The sequence below is a fragment of the Nipponia nippon genome, unplaced genomic scaffold (genome assembly GCF_047370975.1).
Source record: "Nipponia nippon isolate SJK-2023a ecotype South Korea unplaced genomic scaffold, ASM4737097v1 scaffold_13, whole genome shotgun sequence".
Classification (NCBI taxonomy): Eukaryota; Metazoa; Chordata; class Aves; order Pelecaniformes; family Threskiornithidae; genus Nipponia; species Nipponia nippon.
This window is the reverse complement of record NW_028262324.1, coordinates 14,035,775-14,062,993: the sequence shown is the minus strand read 5'-3', so window position 1 is coordinate 14,062,993 and position 27,219 is coordinate 14,035,775. Positions and strand designations below refer to the sequence as shown.

General features: G+C 44.1%; 1 protein-coding gene across 1 annotated transcript in view; it reads right to left on the bottom strand.

The window, feature by feature from the left end:
* Positions 1-7,598: 7,598 nt before the first annotated feature.
* The window catches only part of NTSR1 (neurotensin receptor 1), a 63,905-nt gene continuing 44,284 nt past the window's right edge, over positions 7,599-27,219 (bottom strand). The window contains exons 2-4 of the mRNA XM_009461592.2: positions 26,693-26,894; positions 14,755-14,845; positions 7,599-12,451 (exon numbers count right to left, since the gene is read on the bottom strand). Of these exons, the coding sequence (XP_009459867.2) occupies positions 12,202-12,451; positions 14,755-14,845; positions 26,693-26,894 (543 nt within the window). The 3' untranslated portion in view covers positions 7,599-12,201. The remainder of the gene's footprint in view (positions 12,452-14,754; positions 14,846-26,692; positions 26,895-27,219) is intronic.

Sequence of the window (27,219 nt, the reverse complement as noted above, 5' to 3'; positions counted from 1 at the left end):
CATCTGGTTATGATGAGGTCTCAGTGTTTGACTTTTGAAACATTACATTTTCTAGTAGCACAGAACAGTTTAAGGGAAAATAGGGACTTTTAGCTCTGAATATTTATGGTTAGATTTGAATTGTATTTTAGATTGCAATTCATTATTGCTGGTAGAATAGTATATAGAAGCTAACATTCAATTTAATTGAAATATTTTCTCTTTTGTGCCTTGACCAGTGAACAAATTTATCTAAAATCTGTATACTGTAAGTCTCAGTGGTTAAATCTTGTTAAAGTTACAGTCTTATTAAAGAAAACAAAGCTAGGAATAAATCTGTCCACAATGCCAATAAGCCAGAAATATTTCTGCTCACAAACAGTAAAAATGTAGAATGGACTCAAGCCATTTTATAGAGCAGATACTTTGATATGAACAGAAACACAAATTATCCTCAATTTAAACATTCATGGGGTGTAACCACAGCTGCTCAAGTGAAACTTCTACTTGTTAATCCTAAATAAAAGGAGCTGGTTGGAAAGATGTGAATATTTGCAGTGGGGATGAAATAAATTGGACCAAACGCACACTCATTTTAAGGTTCTGGGGCTGACCATTTTTTTCCAAATTTAACACGTGTAGAATAGGGATGACTGTGAAAATATCTTCGATTGAAAAGATGGATATGGGAAGGAGGTTACTGGTAAAAATGCAGCTTGACATGCTCTGGAGCTCTATTTGGCAGCAGATAATCCTGCAAACCTTCCCAAATTTGAATGTTTAACTCCTTCCTTGCTATCCCCCTTCCCTCTTTCTCCTGTAAGCCAGGTGAGTGTCCCATTCCTCAGCCTCTGCAGCATCAGCTCAGATCCTTTTTCTCCCCTTCTGCTGCCTTCTCCCACTGACTTTCCATGTGGCTTAGCAGCTCTCCCTGCAGTTGGGTATGTACAGATTAGAAACTAAAGATAGGAGATGCTTCTAAGTGGTTGAAGGAGCTACTACCAAACTGAATAGAAGTGAATTTCATCTGAGCAGAAGGGAAAATGTCCTCAGTTGCACTTTGGAATAATTGCTCTAAGAGACAGTTGAGAACAGTTAAAAAATACAGAACTCTGGCCAAAAAGAGACAGCAGTTGTGGGAACAGGCATTTGCTGGGAGACGTGAGCAAACTTAACTCTTGGCTTCTCTGCTTTACTCTGATGCTCGGGGAGGGGATGCTTTACCGAGCAGGTTAATGGGGTTGTACCCATGCCCTTCCTTCATCCCACTGCATCGGGGGCATTGTCTGACCAGCCCTCTTTCCCCTCTAGTTCATTTTGATCATGGTCCTATTCTGTATTTCTCTGTCTGTGCACAATTAAACAGCTTCCTGAGAAACTCCACTCTGTGTCTCCCAAGAAGTAGGCTCAATTTCAAATCAATATGCAATATCCTCAGCTTTATCAACTGTCGCCCCACTAAACATCTTTCCCATCCTGTCATCTGATTCAGTATTTCATTTCAGTCCTATAGCTCCTAATTCTCCAGTACTCTGGTGCCAACCGCTAAGGAAGTCTATTGGGTTCATCAAAGTCTTGCTGTGACTTACAGCCCTTTCTTACATAAAACAGCATTTTCCTGTGGATCAAGCAACCAATCTCCAAACCCTACGGTGCCTCCTGGAGAGATGGATATAAAAAATAGGCAGACCCCGAGCCCTGGAGGCACTCTGCAAGGAAAATGAATAGCAGAGGGGGATGAATTGTCATAAACAAGTGGAAGTGAGATTTTGGTTGAAGAGAAAAGCTTTTGACTGATTTGTGAAGCTGCAAAAATCAGACAGAAGCAGAATGTTTTCTTTTTTTCCTTCTTCTGGTGTTTTTTGTTATATGCTGATGTTGCTAACACAACTGTCTTCTCTCTGGAAAAAGTCTGCAAATCCTTGTGATGACATGATGTATATAGAAACAGAGAAAGCAAATAGAATTATTATTGTGTACTTACTTCTCCCACGCTTTCTGAAGACATTTGGAATCCTTTGTACCTTTTGTCCTACATCTTAAGCTGATACAATCTTCCTCAAAGCTGAGCATTAAAAAGTCAGTAGCTTTTGGGTTGGCATGCATTTCAACGGGCGGCCAAACAAAGCGAGATCTTCCCCCTGCAGAAACCTTTTCTGCCTCTATCTCCCTGTACAGAGATTCATTAATTTTGCATTTGCCTCCCAGACTGATGAGCGGAGCAGAGAGAGCCCTCCATGATTTCTGTTTTAGCGTTCATCTATGGGTAACTTTGGCTCTCCTCTTCACCACAGGTATAAAACTGCCCCTTCCACTTACTCCTTTCTCAAGCTTGCTGATGAAATGTTTTCTCAGCAGAAGGCAGCCCTTCTTCCCCAGGAATCAGCTTATAGCAACATGGCTGATCCCACAGAGATCATATCACCCTAGAGCAAGGGGATTTCTACCGGTTAGCTCTACTAAGCCAAGGACGTTGCTCTTTGACGAGGAGCTGGTTTTAATGGCGTATAAATGGAGTGAGAGTGGCAGCATGGGAACATGCATTTTTCTCTGTCGCCCAAAGTCCATGAAAACTTATTAAGATACAAAGTGAAATCTGGAAGGGTGGTTTGGGGATGCTGGTGAGCTCCATATGATAAACAGTATATTAAAACCCACTGAGGCATGCTGTGATAAACACTCCCTCTCCTTGCTGTTGTAATATATACAATAAACAAGAGATATCGTCCTGTATTCAATCAAAATCAGGACCGGAGTCTTTGTTCCTTCCAGACACAAGCTACAAACTGTGATTTCTGTTTTAATCTGATCAGCGCCTCTGGCATTTAAGATTGGCTGTGGAGCTGCGAACATAATGAACTGCTTCGTTTTTCCCCTGCTAAATGATATTTTTAAGAAAAGCTTCAGAAATGAGAAACAAACAAAGCTAGACTGGGTCACTTAAAAATGCAGTCTGGGTTTCTTTGCAGATGCAAACTGATTATATCAGTTGTGCATGTGGGCCTTCATCTGGGCTCACAAATGCTCCACAAATTTGCATTTTTTTTCATTTTAAAAGCCTATAGGCTTGTGTTTTCATGTCTTGGTAGATCAGCCCCTCCCCGGGAAGGATGCTCACTTCTCTGGGCAAGAAAATTCAGCAATCTGGCTGCCTTGCTGTGGTGTCATTGGTGACCAGTTTTAAAATCCCTGTACCTTTTGCTTGTCCTAATCCAGATCATGGCCAGGGGAAGGAGAGGGGTAAGTCTCAAGTTCTGAGTCAGGAAACACCATTGGCTACGTAAGGTGTTTTTCTGGGATGGTCACGAAAAATCTAATTTCATGCTTGTGATGATGGTGAAGAGAAATTAATCGTATCCCAATTGCCAGTCTGAAGGAAGATGAAAATGATTTATTGCAGTAATGTGGAACTTTGTAAGAATGCATACTCTGTGTGGGAGCTGTACTAAAAATGCTGTTGACAGTTGTAGCTGCTTTTCAAGTGGACAGAAGAACTCGAATACTGAAAATGTCAGGTGTCACAGATTTCGTTATAGTTCTCCATGTTACCGCTAAGGTCATTCCCATTTAATGGAGTTTGTTCCTGTTTGGGTATTTTTAAAATTCAGAACACAATGCTTCACCTCCTGCAACCTGTGTGTTTTCTATACGGAAGCAGACACCAAGGATAACAGCACCGTCAAGAACACTTTGAAAGCTGCCAAGTGCTATGCCAAGGTTGTTGCTGTTGCTGACAACCAGCGAGAAGTTGCTTTTAAGTGGTTGAACACTGGCATGTTTTGCTAATATATGCCTTGGAATGGAGGCTTAAAACAGCTCATGGACTACCTGCTTAAGCTGAATGAAGGGAAAGATGAATCAGAGTTGACTGTGCTGGAAACACTGGGGTTCAAATCTCTGGTCTACAAGAAGATTTCATTAGAGATCTTGAGTAAATCCCTTATGTTCTCTGTGCCTGAAAACCATATCATAAAACAAGAGCACCCTTGCAGCGATGAAGGTATGGAGTGTGCTGGGTTGTTAGCAGTGCGCTAGTACTATTAAATCTCGATAGCGATGGCTATTACATCTCGACTATGTTCATGAAATGTTGAGGTGCTCGTGAGTCCACAAGTGCCTGTGTACAGCATGTAGGTACAGGATGGCAGAAGTGGCCGAGTGTTTGCTCTCCAGCTGAGCCCGGGGTGGCTATTCCACAACAAATGTGATTTCAGAGGAGCGAGCATCACGTTGTGCAACCCACACTCCAGTTATTCAGAGTACCTACTACATTAACACCAGCTTGGCCATGCAGGAGCTTTGCCTTCACACATTTCTGGAAAAACATGAGTTTTACAAACCTCCCTTGTAGCTCTGGCCCTAGGATTCTTTCCCTTGCATTTTTGTCTTTGGCAGGGAGATGAACCACAGGCCTGCGTGACCTAGTGTAGGTACCTGCTCAGCCCTGAGACATTTATAAAGAAAAAATGGTATGTGAATATTTTCATTGGAGATGACATAGTTAAGGAGTAGTGATGAGATACAGAGCAATCAGACATCCTGATTAATTATGATGTGTTTTAGTGGTGCCTGAGGCTGAAAGCTGCATTGCAGAAGTGTTGGACATACCCTTTCTACTGAGCAGCTTCCAAAGACAGGAGAAAGGAGAAGCAGAACAAAGGAACAGAGAAATCCCGGGCTAACTGGTTCAGCCCTTAATGCGACTGAAGCTAATGCAATGGCAAAATACGGTGTGTCTGTCCTTTCATCTTCATGCTGCATTTCATCAAGATGAGGTAGGATGAAATGGCCCATCCAAGACACTAATGTTAGTCACAAGAGAGGAGTTCTTTATTCTTTCTGTACCTTTGCAGATCTTGAAGTAGATACTCTAAGCTATATGTTCATAATCGTTCCTTTATGTGACTTCAGTTTACAAAGAAGCTGAGACACCTCAGCAGCGCACAGTGGAGCAGCAGCAGTGTGAAAGCGGAGTGGACTGTTCCTGCTTTACAAGATGGTTTTACATTTTTGTATTAAAAGGGTGAAGGATATTCCTTCCCATTTCTTCAGGATTTCATAGAGAAACAGCCAAGCGTAATTAAATGTCAAGTCACTGGTGATGCAAACCAGCCGAGCCCTCCAGTACTTTCAAGCAAGAGAAAGAGGTCCCCACTGGAAAGACCAAAAATTTGTAGCGAGTGTATGCACAGGTAGGTGTGTGGCTGTTGTATCCACACCTGTGATGATATTCTGGCCATCTCTGACATGTTTAAGTTTCATTTAAGTTTTTTTGAATCCTCCCACTTAATTTGCTTTCTGTAAGTCTGTCTTCAAGAACGAAACAATTGTCTTTTCTCTCTCCTTAGTAGCTACGGTCACTGGTGGGCTCAGTTGACCTGTCCTAACCTTTCCATCACCGTCCTTTCCCCTGGCATTTGGCTGAGTGTGCCCGGGGCTGGGCTGGCAGCTGGCGGAGGCTGGGCTGGCTGCTGTGCGCTCGCCCCGCGTGGTTTTTCCCTGGGGAAACAATCCCAGCACTTCGGTTCGGCCACCCCACGTCACTCGGGGACGTGTCTGTGCTCCTGTACTTCTGGAGGGGTTTTGCACTTGAGTGCCCAAAGTCGCTTCATGCTCTGCTTCGTGCTTCGCAGCCCACAAGAGACCTGCAATAATAACCGGGGTGCGCTGCCTTATTGCTGAAATGCCCTCATGAATATACTCCAACCTGATCTACAGTTCCAACAAATTCAATAAGGCAGAGGAGGATTTAAAGACATTTTAAATAAATTAACTTCTGGATGGATGTTTATTAAGTTTTATGAAGCCATTTACTAAAAAGTAACATTTGTTTCAAAAGGCGCCTGAAATTTTCCTCTTGTGAACTATGGGAATTACTTCTATAATTGAAATGAGAAATACAGGCCAAATTGAAAGCATTCCTCATTGCTTGAGGCACAATCCTGGTGCCTTTATACAGGAAAAAAGAAATTCATTGAGTCTCCACAGCCTTTTGTTTTCCTTCGCGTTGGTGAGGCGTGATGTGATGCCCGATTGCGTGACATTGGGTGGGAGGTTTGCACGGCTGAAGCGAGGAGCTCTGGTTCCCAGGAGTTTTGCTTTTTCAAGGAGTTAGCCCTGAGCTAGAGAAGAGGGCAACAATTTTCACTCCAGCTTGAATGTGGTCTCGATTTCTGCATAAGCAATGGAGGCTCCACTGGGAGCGTTGTGCCCTGCACAAGAATCTCCTGCAGCCAGAAAACAAGGACGTTGCCACGTGTTGTGGATTTTCACTGCTGAAGACACTAACTGCAGCTCTTTAGGCAGTGGACTGCAAATACACCTTTTAACAGAGCAGGGCTGAATGCCAAATAAAAGGATCCATAAAATAAATTATTTGATTCTTTAATAATTGATGGTGTAGGGACAATAGAGGCTCCTCCTCTTCTCATCTGGGAGCAGCACCAAAATGCTTTTGGAGAGGCAGTGCATTTCAGCTAGGTTTTAGGGGATGAATTTCCCAGGCGTGAATGATTCCAAATATTTAAATTTTATTTTGTTGCTGCTTTCCAAGCAACCTTTCCCTCTACCAGAGATCAAAACAATAGTGTTGAATGGCTAAAAACGATGAAGATTTTGTGGATTTTCCTGGTGCTCAGCTGAGCTATTTCACAACAGAACGTTACCACGGCGCTGCAGGGAGAATGGAGGTGACTGATTTTTGCTCATTAAGTGTAAGGACACTTTAATATAGTGGGCGATGATACCCAAGTATTCTGTTCCCACAAAATTGCATCTGTGTGAGAAAAACGGCGGCCAGGGAGGAAGTGGGTCATGCAAAGGAGGGGAAGGTAGGAAGGGAAATCTCACTGTTAAGCCACAGTCAACCTGCTTTGTTTTTCAGCAACAAATTCTTTGGGGTGAAGGCTGTCTCCTTTGCTGTGTACCTACAGCTGCTCGTGCAGTAAAGCCCCGATCTGCTCAGGTTTCTGGGCAGAGCTGCTGCAGAAATAATGGCCAAGGTACAACGTCTTCAACGTTTGCCCTACAACAGGGAAAAGCAAGCAGGCAAGACAAGCAAGGCAGGAGTTCAGAAACCAGCCAGACTCCTGTAGTGCCACAGGATCTCAACACAGCAGCTGCCCTCTGTGCAGCACGGGTCTTTCTTGAAGCCCAGAAGATCTCCACTCCCATACTTCAGGCTTGTGCGTGCCACATGCTCAAAGCCCCGGGGTTCAACCAAAGGGAGCTGGATGCTCTCCATTGCTGCTCCTAACAGCACGGCAGGACTGTAACGGCATGGACCCTCTTTGGTTTTGCCAGGTCTCAGGAGGGATTTCTCAGGGCAAACTTCACTGATGGGAGTCTCCCTCAGACCTAGCCAGACTTTCCCCCCATTTATTTGCCAACTTGCAGACACAAAGAGCAGCTGGCGTTTGGCTGCTGCGTTGTGCCGAGGCGCCAGTGGTTGCAGGCTGTGGGAGAGGAGCACGCGGGGGCCATTCTGCAGAGGAGGTGCCAAGGTCAGTTCAAGGTCGATGGGATTTCACCAGTTTAGACCACAGCCAAATAGCCTATGCTGGTAAGCAGGCTGTAGGATAAAGGCACAGCTGCCATTTCAAGCATAACTCACCCAAGCCTTAAATTTGGATATTTATTTCTTAGGATCAATAAATGACAAAATAAAATACAATAAAATACTATACAGTACAAAGGCTATATCAGGAAATAACCATTTTATTACAGTTTGATCAGTAAATACACTATCAATAATAGCACGGTACATTGAAAGAGTGTTTCCCATTGCTACACAAAAGGCTTTCACACCCTCTTCCTTCCCTTTGTCACAGAAAATATTACAAAGGAGATGCTGACACACTTTTAACATTCTTTTTTTTTCCCATTGTGCAACAGGCCACAGAAAATAAAGCACATCAACATTATGTATTTCAGAAAAAAAAAGGTGCACTTCAAAAAATATTTGCCGTAAATACAATATGTGCAGGACTATCAGGTGGCACAGCTGGGGAAGGACTCTTGATCACAAAGCCAGGACACAGCATCATGAATTTTTGGATTAGCAATTTCTGGTTTCGTACTAAACGAATCCAGACTGAGAACAGAAGAACTTGTTGAGCTGTAATGTTAAGAACCAGACAGAGCTCTAGCAGATACAGCTTTGTTTAAACAGCTACCAAACAACACAACCAGGAAGATAGCAGACTAACGCTCAAGGCGTTGCACAGGAAAGCTCCAGCGCTCTCACGCCGTGTGGACGCGTGTCCCTCCCAGAGGGCAGGCAGCGACAGCAGCCGCACAGATGATGGGTTCAAACCTGCGACATGAGCTGTCTGCAGCAACAGCGCACCGTGGTTTTTATTTCACTAAACATCTGACGCTATAAATGCAAAAGTCCCTAGCATCATGTCTAGTGCGTGTCCTGCTAACCCTCCTCACCGACTTTTCCATTTAGTTTTCTCCTTTATGGGCGCAGTTGCTGAAGCGAGGTCTCATGCACTTTACAAAAAAGACAAGCTCAGAAGAGCATTCAGACACTGATGGGTACTGGGCCTTTGGTGAGAAACTCCTGTCTGGGGGAAATTTCTGAATAGCGTAATGACTTCGGAATTCTGATTTCACAGGCTGCCAAATGGATGGCCCTGACAAGAACACTGTGAATAGAAATGAAACCTCAAAATAATATTTGAAGAGGTCACTTGATAGACTCTCTTCAGATGGGAATTTCTCAGAATCCATCTGGCAGCACTTCACATCTGTGGGCTCAACAGATTTTTTTTTAGTCAAAACAAACAGTTCAAAACACTTATAGGAAATTTGCATAGATTAACAGTGTGCCGCACCAACGCTCACCTCTCCGCCCCTGTAGAGAGTTCAGACAAGACAGGAATTCAAAGGATGGGAGTATGCATTTTGTCTAATGGCAAAAGCCACTTCTACTCGATTAGGTTTAAAGCTAAACCTTGTTGGGTTAGTAGTTCAACCGTTGTTAAAAGGCATGGAAAGAACAATTTTTCTAGCATATATTGGGCAGTTTGTACCTTTTTCTTCTCCACGGTATCATGCTTTCCTTTACAAAACCATGGGGGTCTTGCAGTGAGTTATCCTCACTTCTCTGAGCTCAAGGGAGCTAAATCTCTCAGTCAAATACAGCAAAACTAGGTGAGGAGGGGAGAGAGGATGAAATCAGCCGTAACTTACACTTCTCAGCTCAAGGTAGTCAGATTTGGCCAGTGGAAGAGGTAGCTTTGAGCTGCAATCTCAGCTTAAGGCCAGAGACTCAGGTCTGCTCCCATGTTAAACGGCAGGAACAGAGCTGTAGAAGCCAGCAAACCGCTTGCATAAATCCTCCCAAATAGTCAGCTCTTCAGGACTCGAGTGGCCCAACAAACATTGTGGAAAGAGTTTATCATAAGTTCATTTTTACTCCAGCTTGTTCCCATTTTCATGTCAAACCAAAAACAAACCTGCCAGTTTCTCTGAGCTGTGATCAAATATTCTGTAAGCTGCCAGTGTATCTCAGTGATGAAAATCTAAGCCAAGCATCTTATGTGAAACAACAATTTTTGTACACTGTTTTCTAAGAAAAGCACATTTCAGCAGGTTGGTGTTGAACAAGTATATTAATAATGTTTAACATTTCAAAAGCAACTGAGACACGCAGGATGTTAAATCCTAATGAAAGTCAAAGCAACGCAGTTACAGCTTCCGTGGGAGGTTTCAGAAACCGCCTCCCAGCTGTTGACTCTATTTAGAAGTAAAGTTAAAAAATTTGGGTCCTCTCCAGAAACATTTAAAGTGTCTTGCCTGGAAGGCCAATGTTAAGTGGGTGACATGAAGACTCCTCTTCCTCTGCACATCGTCCCTGGACTTTCCCACAAAGCAGTATGTACGGTTCTTCTAGAGCTTCTTCCAACCTGCCCAAGCCATTTCTAACACACACAGATAACATCTGCTGGTTCCTTCCAAAGAGACCAGTCTCCTTTTTGACTTTTTTTTGTGTGTGTGTGTGTGTCATTACCTGTTTTTCTTGCCAAAGAGGAGTCAACTGTGCATGAGCAATGAAAGTGCTTTGTCAAATATAATCTCTGCCCTCTGGTACAACCAGGGCAAGAAATTAAAAGAAGGCATGACAAGGCAGAGCTTGCAGTTTGGCTGAATCAGAAAAAAACTAAAGCCCCACCGATTTCTATTTTGAGCCCTTTCTTTTGGAGCGGTTCTGTACTAGGGATTAAAATAATCTCCCATCCCTGGTAGGTGTGATTGGAAGTCATTGGCTGATGGTGGCCAGGTCTACCATGGTAGACCTGTACAACTCTGTACAACTCTCTGTACAACTGCCAGGTTATAAATGCCTTGGAAATAGATAGCCATCACTCACAACTCACAGCAAATGCCCCACAGGTGTTTTCTCTATGCCCTGAGCCCAACAGGGCCTAACCCATGAGATACCTCTGTACCAGGAGAAGTCACCGGTACCCAGTGGATCAGTAACTGGTCTCCATCATTGTGTGACAGTTCACTGGGGCCAGATCCACATCTCCAGCGTTGAGACTTCTCTTATGTACCAAGGGTCCTTGTTAGTTGAAGAGTGACAGGGTATGGGCAAAGCCCAGAAAGCTGAATTGAGCCAAGTGACTCTTGTGGTAGACTTGGAAGTGTTAGGTTAACGGTTGGACTTGATGATCTTAAAGGTCCTTTCCAACCTAAATGATTCTATGATTCTAGTTTGTCGTCATAAAGAGGCAAGCCCTGCTCTGCTAATGAAGTGTGGTGTGAAAGGGGACGCAAGGTTACCAGCAGCAAAATCACAGCAGAGTTTGCACAGGCTGATCGGTTGGTTCCAGGTTCATGCAGGTCACCATCTGGTGATGTGACAGCAGGGAAAGCCCTTTAGCTTGTCCCAGAGGCCTGGGATTTCTGGCGTTAAAGGCTCTGGAGCAATTTGCTGCATCACATAGTGGGTTGTTAGAGGTGGAACCATATGGGAGAAAAGCTCACGCTACCTATCCTGGCCAGCTGAGAAATTTCAAAGAGAATTTTCAAGTCTTGTTTCTGTTCCTCTGGCTTATTAAAATAAGGTTGTTTTAGAGCTAAGAGTCCCCAGTTTAGACCTTCTTGTGTTCTTCATTTGCACTATCTGAAGATTTGTGTGTGCAGATCAGTGTGCCGACAGGTCTGGTAGCAAAAAGAAATAAAAGAAATGTAGAGACCCTGTTGCCTACAACTGATATAACCTATGAGATGTCAGCCTTGTGAAAATGGTGAGGAAACAAGTAAAACTGGAATAAGAATGAGAAAAATCTGAAGGTCCCACAGAATTGGGGCAGGTTGCTCTTATCTCAGCAGCCTGGAGCCCTCATGAGCTTGGAGTTTTCTCACCTTTTAATGCAGGCCAGCTAACTGTTCTCCCTGGTAAAAAATAGGATTTGGCTGTATGGCAACAGTAAGATTTTCCATTTCTGTTCATTTTCAGCACTCCAGCTGGGCACAGTTTCTGCATTCTTGACTTTGCTGGAGACTTTGTTATTTATTGGTGTTGCAGTACCAATACCAGTGAGAGAGGGTGCCAGGCACTATATATGCCCTAAAGGAAAAGATGACCCTCATTTCCCCAGGCCACACCCACCCCAGTCTAGGTAAGGCATCATCTGCTGTTATTTAATTTCAAGGAGCCAGAGCGGCTCTCTGGAGCACCTAGGTCATATTAATCATAATTCAGATATATTTCTAAAATAACCACCTGGCTCCCTGAGTTTTCACTCCTTGTTCGTTGAACATCCCATAGATGAGCATGTCCATTCTCCAGAAATATCCCTTTCTGTTCAAAACTGCTTTCTCCTCATCAGACTCTCTGCTCGGTGCCACCAAGAGACATGGTCTCAAACCCTTGGATGTGAACATGGCATCTCTGCACTGAGAAAAGGATGAAATGCAGTATGGTTTTGCCTAAGTTTAACATATTTTGGTTTCCCAGTTAACACCACACCTGGATTTATGCCAGACTGAAGTTACAAAACTTGTAGACATTACTCACAAGAGGCAAGGCCAATGCTTTAAAATAACCTCAAAGTTACTGGCAGCACAAAGCCTATTTTTCCAACAAAAATGACTTTGCTAAACACACTTGTGTTATGTGAATTTGGAGACCATGCAGGAAAGTCACAGAGGCGTCTCTCAAGTTTTGACTCCATGATGAAATGCATTTCCCTTCCTCCTTTGGCTTCAGTATGTAGTTTCTCTTGTGACCTGGCTGGAAAATGTGTGGTTGCTGGAGATGCTGTTGGATTTCCTGGTGAAGGCCAGTCGTTTCTTCTTCTTCCTCCATGGCAGGCACAGGAGTGTGAGTGTAGAGAGGAAGATCTGTCGGAAGTTTGCAGACACCAGGTTGTAGAGGATGGGGTTGATTGCCGAACTGACGTAGAAGAGGACGTTTGTCAGCATGTAGAAGTAGTGGTAGAAGTTGAAAAGAAAACTGCAAGGACAGATGAAAGATAAAGATCTAAATAGCGTGTGGACACCTGAAATAATTCAAAGTCACAAGGATGAGAAAAACATGAGCTAACCTTTCTTGGTTGGGGACATGAGCTTACCAATGATGCACAAGGCACCGGGAAAACATCTACGTGTTCAGCTGGGACTGGCCAAACATAGGTCAGATGCCAATCACTAGCTATTAGAAACTTATTTATGCCCTGGGTCCGGATGTGATATTTACCTCGTGCGTTCATTTTGTCTTCAAAAATAGTATTCTGGAAACTGAGAAGCCAGATGGAAATTTGTTTCTGTGTCATGCATATACATTAGCTTGACTTTTCTGGCTGCAGTTCTGGTCTACAGAGCCTACAGAAGAGCCAAGATTCAGTAACAGATGCAGCTCTTTCTTCCCCCCACCCCGCAGTGAGAGCTGCATCAGCTCATTCAATGGGTCCCTGGGTCTGTAATCTGGGATAGCATTCTCTATTCTAGGGGCAAGCTGATGATAGCATGAGTTTAAAACATATCCTGACCATCACATGTTTTCAACTAGAATTGATTGAAAATGCCTAGTTTTTTTTTTTTTTTCTTTTGGAAATACCTTTCCTTGGGACAACTGAGATCCACAGCTCTCAGCTGGTAAAGCGTTTATAAAATCATGGGTCTCATTTTCAGGAAGATGTTCCCCAGGATCATTTATCTCAGTGGAAATTGCAGACCTTTTTGTTAGTCTGAGCACTGTCTAACAAAAGATAAATAGACATGTGCTGGAGTACATCACCAATCCCTCCACACCCCCTCAGCACTGCCAAGTCCTGCATGGCCCGTCCAGCTCTTACAAGCAGAGTTTCTCTACGTAGTTGTGAAGAGTTAATATAGCAAAAATTTCCCTTCTTCAGGGGTAGGCACATGCATTTATAAATGAACACATCAAGCTGCTGCAAGCTCTTGATTAGCTACCATACTGATAGCTCACCATTCATAATATGCCTGTAAATTCAACGTTTTCCTAAAATGGCTCATGGCTTTTAAGAGAAGAAAAAAAATATGTGAATGCAACCACAATGCATAAATTCACACTAACTGCAGACAGACTCTTGCTCAAAGCAAATGCAGTCGTTACATAATTGATTGCTTCTTTAAGTGCTTTTCATATAGGAAAGCAAATAAGAAACAACAGTTTGTCCCAGTGTGTGCCTAGAGCTCTGTTTTCGTGACTGAAGATAGGTTTTGGTTTTTACTATGGATGGATGTACGACTCCATTCAGTAGACTGCTATATTGTAAATTACTATTTTTTGTGCTTGGAGTTTATGAAATTTTAATGTCTCATAGTTGCTCTGCTTTTTGGTATTGTAGATTTTATTTTCTTTTCCTGTTCATTGCAGGAAACAGACCCAGTCCCAGAGACAAGAGGGACATAACACCATGGGCGAAAAGACACATTTTTCACTGAGCGCATCTCATGACGTCTCAGGCTGCCTCGGTGTATATCCCCAGACAGCATTAATGATTAATTGTGTATTTAAAATGAATACTCAGTTCCGTGGCTGCTTTGCTGAGGAACCCGGCCTGACGCAGCAGAAAGGCTGCACAGAGCTGCTTGTGTACCCTTGCACATCTGTGAACAGCGCACGTGCATTCAGCGTAGGCGTGCAATTATCCCTAAATTCTCTGAGAATTTGGACGTTTTCTAATCAGTGGCAACTACTAGTATTTAATTTTGATCCACTGCCTGCAAAACCCAGTAAAGAACCTGCCCCAGACTCAGTACGCAGCACAGTTATTTGCCCACCTGTGTAATCTCTCCTATCACTAAGGAAATGTGGCATCGTGGAGCTAAATTGTGTGTTGACAGGAGCTGCTCTGTCTTAGGGCCGGTGATCGATATCTCCGCCATGGAGACAGCAATCCACTTCGGATGTATAAAACCCCCCTGTCCAAATGTTATTGCATCAAGGACTGTCAGAGGTGAATATCCATCACCGCTGTTCGTGGGGGCAAGTCTGTGGCCGCAGCCACAGAAGCAGGAGGGGCTGATGATTCCTTCACCCACACCTGGGGGATTTTGATGATAAAACTACGACTCTTAATTTGGCTGGCAATCACGGTAAGAAATCCAAAAGAAAAAAACAAAACAATTAGGAGGTTGAGGCTTTAACCCCTTGCATGGTGAACGCCTTTGCTCCCAGATCCCCACCTCCGTCCCCAAGCCCGCTGGTGCCCCGGCAGCCCCAGCTCCAGCCTGACCCCGCACCCCGTCCTGGCATGGGGGGAGCTCGTCCCCCGAGTCGAGACTCACTCTGTCCAGTGACTGGAGGGGACATAGCAAAACATGAGACGCCGTATGTGATAAGGGAGCCAGCAGACCACGAAGGCAATCACCACAGCACCTGCAAGGTATGAAAAAAAGCCCATTACTTTTCATGAGCAATTCTTCATCGGGGTGAAAAAGGGACCTGTCTGTGTGGTGTTTATCGCTGTAAACTGTTTTCTTAAAGCCCCACTTTGTTCTTCTGTTGCCGTTGGGCAAAGAATTAATAACCCTGAGGGACAACCAGCCTGCAAATGTCTGTAAAAACAAGCGTAACAGAAATAACAGAAAACAGCAATAAGCACGGCGGCAGTGACATTATGAACAAAAGAAGGTACAAAACAAATAATGGACTGCTGATGCCTACTTCAGACACTGGCTTAAATGAAACTGTATTTGCATCTGTCCTTGTGTTTCATGCCCTTGTGGCACTGGGTATTTTGTCCAAAGTACTCGCAGAGACAGTTAGTGTATGTTTTTCATCCAGGTAGACAGGGAGCCAGGGACACTATAATCCCATTAGTTTATTACGCGGAGCCACTGGCCGCAGTCCCCACGGTGCCGGGGATCATTAAACAGCCTCAGGAGCTGCTTTCTGGTGGCAGGGCTCGTTCGTTTGTTCTACGTTTGTCCAATACCTGAGACAGTGATTACAAGATGTTTGGGTCTGGTCATTGCCATAATAAAAATGATTAATTAAAGGGTAAGCAGAGAAAGACAATATGGTTTTTTCCTTTCCAAATTCCTGCCCAGGGACATCAAACAATGAAAAATAAAATGCAACAACTCTTAAGGTTAAAAGTGCTGTTGGTAGAGTGTGTTTGTCAATCTAGATTAATGAGTAGATGTATCAGGCAATCAAGGGAAAGATTTGTTTCCTTTTGTAATATGCATTTCAACCTCCGTACGAAATGACAGGATTCTGGCAGAATCCTAGCAGGAAATAAAGAAATCTCAGTTAAAACATAACACAATAAAGGACAAGAAGAAAATCCAGGCTAAATAAAATAATTATGTTAATTTTTTATCCCAGATTTGCTCCGCAGAGAATAAGGGCCACATCATTCTTGTCCTTTATGTGACCTGTAAAGGGCTAGGAAGCAGCAAAGCTCTCTTACGGAGCAACGCACCACCAGTGCAATGCGGATTTGGCATGCAGAGGCAAAGGCTGCTTCTCCTTCTGCCTTGGGATTGAAAATATTTATGTGGATATGTCCCAAACCCAGACGCCGTCATCCCACAGGGACTATGCCATAGCTCATAGAGGAGATATGCAGAAGATGTGTTTCCCTTGAAAAACACGGTCCAGGAGGAGCAAGTCGGGCTGTGGTCGCATCTCCCCATGACCGTTACTCAGCCAAGAGGCACAGGGGAGGCTTCAGTAACACAGTGGGAAGGGAATAGTCTGTGCCCTATTTTTGTGGGTTTCATCACTAGCAGAGTCACTGCCTAATTTGTACAGAAATTAAATAATTCCTGGTGTCCAGCTCCGTACTCACAGCCTTACTTCAACTTCACGTGCTATCTCTTTTATTAAACACATAACTAACAATGGAGATATGGTTATATTCTTTTAGCATCAGCCTGCATGATGTATGAGAGCATCTTCCAGGAATGCTTCAAAAGCCATTTCTTCAATGAAGTTTTAGGCAGCTGAAGGGACGTGTTTTGGAAAGAAGGCTAGACGGTCTGTTTTTATTCTCTTGTCCAAGTGAATTCATTATTTCAATGTGAATGTTTTTCGCTGCTATATGGTCATCGTGATCGCAGATGTAAATCATCACTAGATGGCCTGCAGCTCTTCTGACGCCATCAGGTGAAGGAATTTGACCTACGTCTGATCCTGCCCTGAGGAGCTGTGCTGGGACTTTGCTGGGGACAGCCCAGAAGTGACACGTGGCACAGGAGAAGCGGGGAGGTCCGCCAGGCAGCTCGGAGGGAGCGCTGGGTGCCTGCCTTGCTCTTTCACATTTCTGGGCACCTGCTTTTGCCCACCTCCAGAAATTAATTTCTCTGTCGGACAGACCTTTGGTTTGCCCTACATGGAGCAGTCCCCCCATGACTCCCCAGGAGATCCCTCCCAGGGGCCACAGGAGAAGCGATACTCCCCAGCCTCTCCGCCTCCATCCATCAGCCTCAGGCTAACGGGAACGAGCCAACATCACAGCCCCAGTCCATCTGCTTTCCCAGTGCCTGTACAGGATTAGCTGGATTTTCAGGCTGTGAAAGCAGCTTCCCAAATGGCTCCCAACACAAGTTCATTTGTGCACATCATAATTTTTGCAGAAACTTGCATGCACAGGCACTTCCCAGCTGCTTACCCCTGCGTGCAGCTCTTTAAGAACGGCAGGATCTGGCTTCTTTCTACAGCCAATTTTAAGAGTCTCAAACACCTGCCTGTTAAATTTACCAGCGTGTTAAATGAAAGTGGTTTTCTCCTGGTAAAGCATCTCTGCTTCTGTTGCTCAGACAATGCTGTGCCAAATAATATGGAGGCAGGGATCTATAGTAGCAAAAACACATATTGAGAGAAATATCTGCTTAACCTCAGCAAATGAATAGTCAATTCTAAGTAATCTGTGGTAATTCTGTAATATCACATGCAATCACTCTGCAATTAAAACTCTATTAAACGCATAGCTAAGTGCATTGGAGACACTTATGGTCTGATTTTGAAATCCCAGCTGGGTAGCACGCTGTGCGGTTCTGTGCCGCCAGCCTCTGCCACGCAGATTAGGAGACCCTGACCTGTATTTGTCACCCTTAATCCGTATGTTTCAATTTTATCATACAAGGGATCAAGCAGATTTAGGGTGGCAATCCTGCCCTGTTGGGTCCCCTCCCCAGGGGTGAATTTGAAACGCGGGAACGTGTTAACTTTCATCTAACGCAGCGTGAAAGTGCCCTTTTCTGCCTGATACCTGGTGCCTTTTGCTGCTGTCTTGTGCCTCCCCGGGCACATGCTTATCAAAACAGATAAGCTGTAAAACAAATGATGGGCAAAGTGGCTGCCAAAATGATTTTTTATTATTGTTACTGGCTCCTGTTCTCCATCATCTTGAGGCTTCACACAGGGGTTTCTTTGGTGGAGTAAGATGGAGCAGGTCAGCCTGGTAGAGCCAAGCACTGCTTGAGGAAGGATTCGACCCAATGTGTGGTGGGGGTGACTATCCAGAATGGTATTAGTAAGGCTGGAGTTTTCCTGCCTCTATTTTTTTGACTAAAAATAAACCAGACCCATCCCTCACTTCTAATTAATTCAATGTGGTTTTAATAAGAGCAGGGCTGCTCCATGAAATTCTGATATTTCCCACATTTGAGCAAATGAGGTGCCAAACCTGCAAGCCCAGGGCGGGGGAGCAGAGAGGACACCCAAGCAAGCCAACCCTGGTGTGCTGGGGATGCTGGGGAATGATCCTTCCACCGAGCTGCATCTTCCTTTCCCTTCTAAATCAAACTCCCAATTGAAAAGTGTATTAAAACCTGAATTATTGCATCCTGTGGCTTTCTATTTTGTCTTATAATGGCTCTATTCTCTGTCTGTTTGAATGCCAAGGAAGAAGGGGAGAGAGCAAGGTGAAGCAGCAGAGAGACGAGCCCTTGTTTGTTTATCGCGCAGGAAGTCCTGCAGAGGGAAACATAAATTTGGAGTGACATCTTTTTCATTGTGCAAAAGAAGATTTAAACTGTGCCAGTCTTGATTTTCAGACTAAACTAGATGTGGAAGCAATCCTAGAAGTTAAATTATATTAGATCGCACTGAGTATTATATTTTACCTTGTGTGTATCCTGTGGCTGAGGCTGGGAGACAGCCCTTCTCCAAGGCCAACATCTTGAAAAACTCACGTTGGGTTAGCGTGAGCATGGAGCAATACATCACATGTAAAAAGTCCCTGGCGGGTGCTTGGCGGCCAGCCTGGCTGAGCGTGGAAGCCACGCTCGGGAGGGATTTTCAGCCCCTGTCCCTCTTCTGTGGCCATCTGAGGCTTGGCGTGACTCAGAGCACCAGGACAGCGGTGGGTAATGTGCCACTGCCAACTCACGCGGGACCCCAGGGATCTGCCGCAGTGCAAAGCACTTGCATGGTGTTTTCCTCCTCGTTTTAGCTCTTCCATCCCCTCTGAGGTTGTGCTGAGTCACAGCCCTGCGGCTCTGGCGTGGCCCTCGGCGAGGGTATCCCTCTCCCTCCGTCCTGTCCTCCTTTCTCTCCAGGAGAGGGAGAAAAGAGATGCTGCTTCCTCTTTTAACCACCTCCACTGTTGCTAAGGCCTCCAGAGATGCTCAGATCCATCCTTCCTTGACAGTTTTGTCCAGATTATTTTGGCCAATTTATTTCTTTTTCTCTGCATTTCAAGGAGAGCTGAAACGCATACAGCTGGGCAACAGCGTGTTTAATTTTTGAGCAAAGGCAGGAGCTGTTTGGGTATGTACTGACCCATCTGAACAACACCTCTCAGCCTTTTCTGCATTTCAGCTCAGTGGCCGTGTGTCTCCAACGCTGCCCAAGGAATGCAAGCTCCAGCTGGTACAGAATAACGTATATGACAGTGTTATGGGGCTCATGTCAGGGATTTGCATTAATGCTGATTTCTGGAGAAAGAGTCCTTGTGTATTCAAAGCTCCTGGGTTTTATATACTTATTTAGTCGATGCCATTACAAGAGAATCTCTCACAAAGGGGAGCAAGTGTCACCGTGCCGTTTGATATGAGAGATGGTAAAAGCTGGGCCAAGTGTAGATGTAGCTGGCACTGCCTAGCTAAACCTCGAGACGCTGTTTATATTAACATGATGCACTACCTGACAGGTCGTAGGCAATATTTATACCAGTGGGCTCCAAACTAGGGATTATGGCAGCTGCAAGGGTGGGTATGAGCCTAGTAAAATTAAAACTGCTTATGCTGGTATTTGGGTCACAAGGCTGCAGAAGAAAGGATTTCCATAAAAGTCGATAACAACCAACGGAGATTGGGGACCACCAGTATGCACCAGTAGTACTCAGGAGAGCAAAGAAGGAGAAACTGGGAATAGCAATGGGCCTGGGGAGCCCTCAGCTCCTTTAGGCACCACTGAAAACACACAGCATTTGCTGGATACAATCCCCTGTGCTCTTGCACATGTTACTGAGCAGTGTAAACATTAGATTTGACTCCTTAATTTCCATTCCCAGCAGCCAGAGATCTGCTGTTTATCTTTCTGTATAATTTTCCTTCTTTTTTTCCTACTTGGGGAGGATTGTCTCTTTTTGTGTCTTTTTGGATTATGGAGTAGATGCTATCTTGCTTGAAAGGAGCCATGCTCCCCTAAATACTTCTTTGTTAATGGTGGCAAGACAGCAGAGTGAATAGAAAAACTTTTTGGCATGCAAAACCAACATATTTTACTCAGACTATATTCTCCAGTCCTGATTTTCAATGGCTTCAGCTGACAGATTTGTAAATGGATGTGAATTCCTGCCCCTGCTCACGCTGGTGATTAAATCGTCCACTGGCACCAGTTTCATCCATAAGGGGCAAGGCAGAAAATGAAACATAGAATGATAGAATCATTTAGGTTGGAAAAGCCCTAAAGCTAGCCCAAGAACAGGCTTCAACAAGCAGCACTGCTGACCCAGTGCAAACTGGGGTCTCTTCCCCAGTTTCCTTCTAAGGTAACTGGGTTTTTTTGGAAATTAAAGAAGAAGTTGCTTGATTCCATTTAAACTTCATTCATGCCATTCCCCCTGGGGATGTCTGGGTGTTTGGAGGAGAAGGAAGAAGAAAGAAAATTTCCCCTTTGAAGGACAGATAAGGGCTCCTGTCTTCTCCACACCAGGTTCAAGGGTCTTTCTATTTGGTACGATCAGGTATAACCCGAACCGGCATCCTCTGCAGCCCCTTCCTTCTTTCCCCTCCAGGTTTGAGTTTCATGTGTCCTTTGTTCCTCCCAGAATGGTTCCTTCTCTCCAGGGGGACCCTGGGGCTGTATTTACTGCAGGCTTCTGCAGCGACTAAGGCCCTGGCCAGACTTTATGTTTAAACACACATCAGTTAGCTTTTTAAACACCGATATGGACAGGGTTTAACACCTGGAAAATCTGCTTGCTGGGCTTGACCAGCCCTAGGGTTGTCTTCAGAGATGCAGCCACGAGAGCCTGAATCCCAGTAGAAATGCCTCGCCAGCCTGAGCTGCAGTGCCAGCGAAGGGACGCGTCTCGGGAGAGGGGAAAAAAGGCTCCCTGTCCCGAGAGGAGCAGCCGTGGTCCCTTTCTGCTCCTCAGAAGGTGTTTATAGAGCGCTCCGATACTGCTCTCTTTATGTCACTTGGCAGGCTGTAAAGTAAATCTACGCCTACAAACATCTCTGGGAAATATATACAACTGTTATATAGCTAATTTATCCTCTTGAATTTCTGTGTGACACTTCAGCTGTTAAACTCAGCTTCCACTCATGCTTAATGTCACAGGGGTTTTGCTGAACTCCACTTGGAGTTGCTCAGGCTTTTTATTAGGGATACAAACTGCCATGAATTCAGGTCCTTTTCAAAAGAAATGATTCATGGACTAATCTGATTTCCTTAGAATATAGGAATTATGAAATACAACTGTTTAAGGAGCAGATTTTCAGACTGGTGCTCTTCTGTGTATTGAGGCTGCAAAGTATTTGCTATTTGTTATTCCTGTTTGTGGGATGGTTACATTAAGTCTCATAGCAATATTCTCCTCCTGAAACGGATAGCTCAAACTTGGGACATCGGTGAGGAGAAATGAATGAACTCTTCAAAACATTTATTCAGAAGGGGAATTATTAATGCACAAATTAATGAAATGCAGGCCACATGGATATTTCATTAATACTTGCCCTTTGTCTAGTATTACTTGAAGAAATGCAGAGACCCCAAAATCATAATTTAAAAATTCGTAGACATGCAATAAAAATATGGTTTGACTTCATCTCCTAAAAAGCGTCTTTGAGGCATCACCCAGCCAGCTGTGGGAGACTGAAGAATATTCTTTTAATTGCTTAAACCTCTCTAAGTGCTTTATAATTGCTTTCACTAAGCAGCTTCTGTAACGGAGCAAATGCTACCTGGAACTGATCACATTTTAATAGGCTTAGCCAACGCCCACCCAGGGACATGCAAAGCCTCCCCTTGATCTCCATCCGTTTGTCTCAACATTGCTATCAGAGCTCAGCTGTGCCGTTCAATAACTCCTTCCTTCCATCCGCAGCGGGAACCCATCTGACAGGCAATCGGGGAGGTGTTGAGGGCTGCTCGGAGGAGAACGGGCTGCAGGCTGGTGTACTGATGGGGATAATTGGTCCATGTCACAAAACTGTCCCCTTTCGAGAAGACATTTTGGCCAAACAGTGCTTTCCGCCTGGGCCAAACTCAAATATGCCCTCATTTTTGAGCTGCTGTTTGGAAATGTGAGACTGAGATGGGGAAGATTTATATTGCCTCTCTATGGCTGGATACAGTATGCAATGGTCTGGGCAGTGTACATGAGGTTTTACCTGCTGAAGGCTGCTTATTCTGAAGGGTGCATGTGTGTATGTGTGTGTTTAAGATTTATTTAGGATGTTATCAAATGATTGGCATATCAGGCTATGCAATCAGAGAATATTCACCCTTCCGTGAAGCATCACACAGCGCCCAAGAGACTCAGCTTCCCAGCATTACAATATAGCCAAGGAATAATAACAAAAAATGGAGGTGGTTTATAATTGAAGAAATGGAAGGAATATTGGATGGATGAAGGAGGGGATGAAATCTCTTGGCGGGAGGTATTTTTAGCGGTAGCACTGGTGCAGACATTGCCCTGTTATCCTCACAAAAGATCTGGGAAGCTGCCAGCGCCTCGAGCTCTCTGAATTGGGATCCTCACACCTGGTGAACACTGACAGCAGGAGAGTTACAATCAGAAACCACATACTTAATGAATTAACGAACTGGTTCCCAGGCAGTAGGGCTGACATGTTCCTTGATCCTGATCTCCCTAATTATTTTATACATGACCAAAGTCAGACAGAGCCAAGAAAATACATAAATGCTACCAAAGAGGAAGAAAATGATGTTGTGGATGTTTTGAATGAAGCTGTTAGCCTGACCTCATTTAGCTCCTACTGCAATGTAAATAAATACATAATCTCAGTGGATCAGGAGGAAGGAGGAAAGGTGGTTCCTGCTCTGATCTCATCCAACAGCTCTGCGCACCGGGAACTGCAAAAATTTCTTTTCTGAGCACTAGTTTTGCAAGTTCTGAAACATTTCACTCTTAAAACAAAATCAAGCTCTCTGTACTTCAGGCCAAAGTTCACTTTTGGAAATGGAAAATACTTTGACACCCATGAAGCTCTGATTTTGTGCCAACAGTTTTATTAGTCTGGACAAGTGTCATTTTTCTTTTTCCATCCTCTTCCACAAACTAGCCTAAACTGTGTACATGGTTTTGGCTTCTACGGATCCCAGGCTAAATCATGTGCGTCCTTGTTTATTTTTTGCTACTTTTCAAACAGCTCAGAGGCCTGGCTTATTTTAAAAAAAAAAAAAAAAAAGTTGTGAGGAACAGGTGACAAAAGTAAATGTGAATCAAGCACCTCCAGTAATCAAGGGCACCTGAAAAATGAAATGAAGCAGGATTTCACTCACGCTTGCTAGATAAAAAAAGCCTTTCTGCGTGATGTGGTGAATCACAGACAAAGCTGACGGTGGATTTGTTATTTGCTGGATCTTCCTCAGTCCAGAAAAGGAGTAAGCGGCCACTCACTCGTTGCCTTCCCAGCAGGGAAGGGAGCTCAGTCCTGCTGCCGGGGTGGCACCGCGGAGGTGCACGTAATAGCTGAGCATCGCTGCCCACGGGGCCCCACGGTGCCACGTCTGACCCACTTTTACACCATTTCAGGCTCCAGACTGAAGCCCTCGCTTTTGCTAACTTTTCTCAGCTTTTGCAGTACATAACAAAAGCAAAAATTTGCCTGGAGGAGAAGAAGAAAATGAAGCTTATTATTCAGAGAAAGAAAGGCTGGTTTTCAGTGCCTCGGAGGAAACGTGGACCTGTTGGTGAGGGATGCTCTTCCACCACCACCGACCAGTGCCCAGGGAACGGCAGGTGTAAATTTAGGTGTCTCTGTTATTATTCATAAAGAGCTCTCTCCTTTTGACGTTAAAAGAGTATACAATACTAAAAGGAGAGAGAGAGGTGTGAGATGTCGTACTGCAAGCGAGAAAAGGCGGCTTCTCACTTAATGGTAGTAGGCAGAAGCGTAAAGAAACAGAAAAAGATAGCGGGGAACCGAAGGACTTGCATGGCCCCGTCCTTGCAGGCTCAGCGCCGAAGCAAGACTCACTTCTTAGCCCTGGGTGGATGATGGTTAACCGGGGTGCAGAGACAGTAAATAACCGCAGCCCAACAAGGTAATTATGGGGAGTTTAATGTCTTCTGGGTTTTTCTCTCCTTTTTCTCAGTAGGCATTTCCCAGCATGGTGTTTGAAGCTGGGGCGCACACGGCGGCTTGCCTATGGCATGGGCGTAGCGCACTCCGTGGGATGCATCCCTCGTGAAAAACAGCTGGAAAAATCTCACGGGGGTTCTTGGTGCCTTCTCTAGGGACGTCTTTCCTTGTTGAAAATGAGGCCTTGGCCAAAGCACTTCACTTACCAAGAGCTTTGCCATGAAAAGCACTGGTCAAAAAGCTTTCTGCTAACAAACTCTCACCATCTAATGTGCACGAGGACTCTTACAGTTTATAACCAGGTACCGGCATACTTTATTAGATTTTTTGGGGGTACTATTTTTGAAGAGCTTTTGCTTTATCATCTGTCAGTTTAAGCTACCAGATTCTTTGGTCTTTTCCTCAGCTTATTGAATTAAGCCATCCAGTATTTTGCAGTACAGCTCAATTGTGGGTGCAGGATCTTTTATTTAACCTTTGTCTGAACCAAAGCTTTGTAGAAAAAGAAAAGGAATAAAGCAATATATGCAAGGCTTAAGTTGCTGTTGACTGAATCATGAAAATGCTGTGCTAGTTTTGCTTTTTCAGGGAGTCTCTGTGTGTGAGCAGGTCTGTTCTTTAGCAATACATAACAACAAGCAAAGGCAAAAGAAAAGGATTACTTGTGATTACCCTAAATGTGGTTGTTTGGAATAATAATGAAAAAAAAAGAATCTCTTTCCGTCTTCATCCATGGAGATCAAAGTTCTGTCGAGTTTCTCCATGAAGTTATGAATACCCACCCGAGCAGTTCATAAACAGCCACTTGTGCTCACAGCTATCAGCGTTGTCTGAGACGTTGCGTGTGCAAACGTGAACCCTTTACTGCATGTGAAATATGGATGAGGGTATCTTCCAGAACAGGGCTTGGGAATTTGACTGAAATATGTTTAGATAACCAGCTCCCCAAGGGCTGCAAAATTTAGTTAAAATCATATAAGAAGGAGCATTTTTCTAAAAATTTCTGCTACATACTAATTTGGCGTGGGGCAAAAAATGTCTTTTTTTTTTTAAATACATCGTAATTAGCTGGGTCAGAATCTGGAAAACATTGGGTGCAATATCTGGTGGGAGAAGGTAAAGTGCAACTCACAGAAGGGTGCACACGTGTCCCTTGGGAACTCTGCTGAGTTTATAATGAGGCATTAGGTCCCCGGGAAAGGCAATAAATTGAAGTCACCTTACCCCAGAGCTGAACACTTGACTTGAGGACACGTTATGTGCAGGACAGGAATAGGGGAATTCTCTCACCATAGACAACACAGCAATCGCCCCGGCCACTGTCTCACTTCAGGTTTTCAAGTGTGCAGTGGAGTTATTTCTGGGATATTATAAAACACCAGGTGTATGGGATTACATGAGAAATGTTTTGCTATCAAATCAGTGTTGCTATTATCAGAGTTTTGAAGAGGAGAAACATTAGGAAGAGTCTGAATTGATCAAAAGTATTTTTTTTTTAATCATCTGAGTCATTTGGCCATTTTTTTTTCCTAACAGAGAGAGGAAAATTGAAATCTGAATTAAAGCTGTGACTGATTGCAAGAAACTCTTTTCTCCTACATGTGTATCTTCAGGGGAAAACTGATTTTCCACACACCTCTAATGAAGCAGGGAACACCTTCAGAGCAGCTCCTGCTTTTACCTTAGGAGCAGGGGAAGGAAACCACCAGCACCGGGTTTCCAAAGTCTCTCCTTGTAACAGCTGAGAGGAATTTGCACATCTAATTTACCATGGGCAATGCCAGTGGGGCTGCATACCCTGTGCTATGTGTCCACTCCGGCTGAGCTGCTCAAACCCAATCCCACAAAACAAGTTTGGTTTTAAAACTAGATCAGTCCCCATGGTCACAATCAGAGCTAAAACCAGCACCAGCCGAAAGGGAGGCGTTCAGGCTCGAGCTGGCCAGAAATAGAAAAAGAAACAGGCAAACCTGATGTTGTCCAGTTGTTTCTATTTCACAGAACATGAAATATATTTTTTTCCTTAAATTTGAAATGTTCATTTATCAGCTTCTCCCCCATTGAGCACAATTAATTAAATAATACTCAAATATCTCTTTAGCTTCTTTTCTTGACATGATTTTTTTGTTTGTCCTTTAAGGGAATATTAGGACTCAGAAAAGTGACTCTGGGAGAAAACGAAAATAGTGGAAAATAGACAGTAAAATTCCCTAGAAAACTCTTGGTGACTCAGCAAGAAATAGATGAAGAAGGAAAGAGGCCAAGAGAACAAACAAATTTGTTTTCCAAAGTTTGGAGCTTTGAGACAAGAATTGGACAATTCTGACAAATGTCAAAGCATTTGGGGGCAATCTGGATTTCCCAAAAGAGCTAATTTTCATTTAAAATATGTTTTTGGGTGAAAGCGTTTACCAATTTCAACCTATTACTCTTCAAATCATATTTACTTAAGACACCTCTAGCCAGTTCCATGCCAAAATATGTCAATACTTACGTAGCACCCTCACGCCGTGCTTCAAGGCTTGCACGCGGCTGGGTTCCATGGACATGCTGAGCATCGTCTGCTGCCCGCCGATGGTGCAGACCTGGTTTTCCTGGGCAGCCTGCTTGAACATGACCATGAGCTGGTTGGCGATGATGGTGTTGAGCACAGAAATGATGACCATGGGGAACACGAAGGAGATGAAAGTGTTGACCTGCAGGGGAGAGATATGGCGCAGTCAAGGAATGGGAAGGACCAGTGGAGCAGGAGATTGTGTTTTATTTCTCACAGCAATAGAGAAACAGCCTGCAGTGGAAATCTTTTCCCTCCTCTTACTCTGCTGGCTTTGGCTTTTGAAGGCTTATTGCACAGAAGGAAAACTCAAACACTGCTGACATACATTCATTCACGTGGGTCAACACTCAGAAAAGGCAAATTCATTCACATCCAATTATGTTGTCTTCCCCTTTCTGTGCAGTTCATTGCCAGAAGTGTCTCGACTGAAACACGCCATTGATCTTTTCATCTCGTGAACAGCA